At 32.2% G+C, this 4,744-nt stretch overlaps 1 protein-coding gene across 7 annotated transcripts in view; it reads right to left on the bottom strand.

The window, feature by feature from the left end:
• Positions 1 to 1,636: 1,636 nt before the first annotated feature.
• Positions 1,637 to 4,744, bottom strand: part of LOC109546444 (tau-tubulin kinase homolog Asator) — a 38,044-nt gene continuing 34,936 nt past the window's right edge. For 5 of the 7 annotated variants that reach the window (XM_019917403.2, XM_019917404.2, XM_019917409.2 and 2 more), the window contains exon 20: positions 1,637 to 3,842. In XM_019917403.2, the coding sequence (XP_019772962.2) occupies positions 3,694 to 3,842 (149 nt within the window). In that variant the 3' untranslated portion in view covers positions 1,637 to 3,693. Of the gene's footprint in view, positions 3,843 to 4,026; positions 4,109 to 4,744 lie in introns of all 7 variants that reach the window. The other 2 variants (XM_048666127.1, XM_019917405.2) reach the window with 1 other exon arrangement.

Below are 4,744 nucleotides of genomic sequence, written 5' to 3'. Positions count from 1 at the left end.
TACGAGCGGATCGGAGGACAGAACCTAAATTTGAAGAAAGAATTATGTCAAATGATGTTTAAATTCGTCATACTTACGTGAAAATAGAAAATTTATGGTTAGCCACAGCGACGCTTTTTAAAACTGTCTGTTTTGCGTCTTTTAACCAAGTTATTTTGCAAAAAAATCCCAATGTCGAATATTGAAGAAGTACTTCTTGGAAATATTCAATCAGCCCTTATAACCATTGAGATTTCCCATCTGAGCGAATAGGGTTTCCCCAAATATTTTTAAGGATTAAAACGTTAGAAGCGAATATTTTTAACGAGCCGCTGATGGCGAAAACCGTTTACCTCAATATCATTGAAATTATCTGATAAATTGCTGGAATTTTTGTATCCGTAAAAAAACAAAAAAAAACATATCTAGGGAAATATTCGAAATATAACTACCCAAGAATCATTTTTTCAATCACTTCATTTTATTAAAAAATGAACAAGTCAACTAATGATAAAAACAAGGTCCAATAGTATCAATGGAAAAGGTGGGTATGGAAATATTTATTATCATGAACCACAGCTTATCAATAATGGTGGCTTATTAATAAATCGTATCCATGTATTTTATCAAGGCATATAATCATGTTTATATCAATGCATTTGCTTTATTACCATTAATTAACAACGTTAGCTTCCACCTAGTCTCTTAATAAAATATGTTATTTATTGCTTCTCTTCTAAGCGCATAGCAAAATTTCGGGTTTTACTCAAACGACTATATTTGCACCCACTGTGGTACTACCTGAAGAGTAAGACACCTGATAAACCTTTCGTATTAGTTTCACGTTTACTACATGTATCTTTATCTATTCCATTGAACGCATCTATGCTATAAAACATTGTTACAATGAATCATCATCGTACAAGCCACTCCTCAAATATATATAGACCTAGACGGTCACAATCGCGAATCAGGCGAGACATACTCGTGTGCTCCAGATTGGAACTTTGCCACATTAAGCAATTATTGCACAAATGCTGGGAGGTAATAACTATTTTCTTATCGCCTTAATGCAAAATACTTTTCATGTTGGTCACTTTTCAAGATGCGAATTGTCTGATTTTGCATAAACTTTTACAAATATTATAAAAGAAAAAATGGACTTATAGAACGGTAGAATATGTTGTTAACTGTTAAAACAGCAATGCTTCAGTCCACTATGTGGTTCACCTTAAAATAACACTTAAAACGCATCATTTGAATGTATGAATAATACAAAAGGCAAAATTGCATTTAATCAACATTAAAAAATATTATCACGTCTTTTAGCGGAATAAAACATAAAATTTGTGATCTAATTTCTATACATAACTTCCGAAAATTTGCTTCAATATTGACAATTTGGCTCTTACCGTTAGCCAAAGACAGCCGAAAATAAATTACCGTCCTGAACATTCCCTGAAATTATAAATCGGCAATAGTTAACAACCGGAGCTGATCTTATCAAATAAACTACCTGCAAGATGCACCATCGAGGTCAAACCAAACACACAATTATTTTCGAAATTTGTATTTCATTTTCATTAACTATAATAATTTAAAAATACAGCGATCGAACAAAACAAAAACAAGTATGGTAGACAAAACAAAAACAACCTTAGCAGTCTAATATTTTGTTGTTTATTTACGTAATCGAGTGTATTGTTCATAGCTATGTATATTTCTTCTTCTCTTAGAGATTCTCCAGGTTAAAACAGAGAACGTTTCCAAAGTATCAGAAATGTGAAAACGCGGCAAAAGAAAAAGAAAAATAAATTTGCAACGAACCAATCACCGTCCTATGCAATAACCTTTACAATCTCCTTAAATATAGTATTTTTACAGAGTATTTTTTATAAATTATCATTATTTATATTTCTTTAAAATTCTATCGCCTCTTCGACTGACTAGAATAGAAATTCAAGTACTTAAAAAAATACTTGGCTTTTATATAGACTAGAAATATTTCAAATTCACGGTCTCTCTCTCAAAAATCAACAAAAGGCATTCTCACAACGCTTTGGAACTTGGCAACATTAAGCAATACAAATTTCTGCAACATCTCTGCTAATTATTTAACTTGTAATCCACAATAAGGAAAACAATATTCGATGTAAAACATTAAAGCACGTCCATTCTTTAGCAACTAACATAAACATTTGGTTCCCCATTATTGTTGCCAAATATCCCACACAATCACAACGTTTAAATCACAAAAATAAAATTTACATATCCGATTTTAATATTAAAATGAACAAATGGCTTCCTACAACTCGTGTTTAGTCATCCCTTGTTTTGGTAGTTCACTGAATGTTTCTAATACGTGACTAAACCAGACCAAACATTTAGAGTTACATGAATGCACTTTCCTAAAACGCAAAGTTGGAGATGAAACTAAAAGAAATGGAAACTCCAAACCATGTTCCTCGAATAGGAGTGTGAATTGAAATTTTCTTAAAGAACGTTGAAATGAAATGTTTTCACAAAAATTATCAGCCCAATGATCTGGCAGATCTAATTGGTGTGAAAAGAATCAAATTGGAAATTAAGTTTTTATTTAAATGAGGGAATAGCAGGAAAACTGGTTGGGTTTCGTACTATACGTCTTTCGCAACTTACAAGCAAAATATCTACCGTTTGAGTGCTTTTCTAACTACTGTAACCGTATGTTATTACTATTAACAAACATATTTCTGTCATTCATTCAATGATTAAAGCTAAAAGCCTAATAGAGGAAAAGCACAGTAATTTCTGCCAATATATCGAAGCTATACAAGTAGCTTTTTAGATATTAAGGATTGATGAAAATTGAATAAATGCCAGAAATATTTAACATATGTGTATGCAATATCTGTAATTTAGATGAAGATACAACTATATACAATGATGGACTAAGCTCTCTGAGATTCTAAAGCTTTTAATCAAATATTTGCATAATAAAACAGCCGTCTGTATTAGAAATAGAATAGAAATCCATTTTCCGAGTTAACGTATTCAAAATTGCTTTTATCATGCGATATTCAAATGAAATTACCATCATTATATAACTCTTCTATAGGCATTAGATAACAATAATTTATTTTCCTAAACCCTCTCCGTTTATGTCAATTTCGATTTTTTTATAAAGATCTACCAGTACTTCCGGATTCCTAAAAGCGAGTCAAAATCTGAAATTTTTAAATTCATTTGAAATTGCTCATTTTAATTTCAATTAATAATCTCGGAAATTACACGTTATAAAACAAATGTGTTTTAATTATCCAATTTTAAAGTTAATAGTTTACAACTGATGAACTAGAATAAATCACTTAAAGTTGCAAAGCAGTTTACATTCAGTAAATTTAGTGATTCGAAAGGTTAATTAATAACAGACATGGCACAACAAGCCCAAAGTACCTTCAAGACAGACTGTGAAAACTCTTGGAGGAATAAAAAGCGCTTAAGGCCGACCTAAAGGTATAAGTAGAATAAAAACTGAAATAGTTTATTAGGCATTTACACGAAATAAAATACCAAACATTTCAGGTAAATATTTTAGTATGAAATTTCAACATAATCATTCGGGTAGATAATCCTCAAACTTGCCAAAAAATATTAATTGTGGCCAGACGTAAAGTGTCTCCGCTCTAACTTTTATGATCACGGTTTATAACAAACCACTTTGCAATGGTTCCACTACGTTACAGGTCGAAATCGCCTGCATCTGACCTGAGATTCTGCAGGAGGTTCTCCTCCAGGCGGCGGAGGTGGCGGTCCCTCGGATGACTCAGGGCTGCTTTCCGGTGCATCAATTAGGCAATTAGAAATCCCTCTTGCCCTCAGACCTGCAATAAATCATTTGCGTCGAATAAAAATCGGCATGTTCATAAACAGTTGTTCGAAAACTCTTTGTTCGGATTCAGTACAAAGTAAAATAAACGTTTTACTGCAGAGGCAAATCTGGGTATCAGCATGGGAAAAATTTGTTTAGAATTCGAAAAAAAACATTTTCGAACATGGCTATTATACCTGAAGCGGGAGTAAATCCAAAATAAGACGGCACGCAACTTTGGAAAGGGATCAAAAGTGGAAACTTTGAATTGGGAACGACCTGGAAGTAAAGGATGGGACTAATATGAATCATTTAGAGGTGCAGATAAAGAATTAAGTACTTACGTTATGCTAAATTTTAGTTAGTAAGTTAAATTTAAAAATCGAACGAAAAACTTGCTAGAATCGCCTAGTTTCGCTCGTACAGATAAGCTACTCTTGCAAAAAAAGTAGTGAATAGTATCTTGGTCATTTGGTCAGAGGGTGTAGTGATTAGAAAGCATAGTTTGCCAAAAGTTAGTTTAAAACGGTATTAAAATCAAGAGCTCGAAGCGCCGAGAGGAGTAACATACTAAGTAAGTAAGTAAGTAGTCGTGATATAATTGGATTATAATAGTACTTGGTATTAACAATATTTTACATACTTTATCAAAAGACAACAAAATAAGTTGCCAACATTTTTAAATCACCAAAAATGTATTGTCTGTATGATCTTCTTTAAGAAATTTATCACAACAAACGACGAGTATACGGTTTCATAATGTGTTGTCGATATTATTATTTGCGAGTAGAATATTTGCGTTAGATACAAAATTATTGCCGATCTAACGGCTGCAAATAAAAATTTACTATGAAACTGGTGAGTTTTTCGGGTTTTTACTACCCAGATAGCATTTGATATTCTATGAATATCCCA

Source organism: Dendroctonus ponderosae, unplaced genomic scaffold, assembly GCF_020466585.1.
Source record: "Dendroctonus ponderosae isolate FM_Combo_2020 unplaced genomic scaffold, Dpon_F_20191213v2 Dpon_F_20191213_4, whole genome shotgun sequence".
NCBI lineage: Eukaryota > Metazoa > Arthropoda > Insecta > Coleoptera > Curculionidae > Dendroctonus > Dendroctonus ponderosae.
The sequence above is the reverse complement of the archived record's forward strand: the minus strand, read 5'-3'. Positions and strand labels throughout refer to the sequence as shown.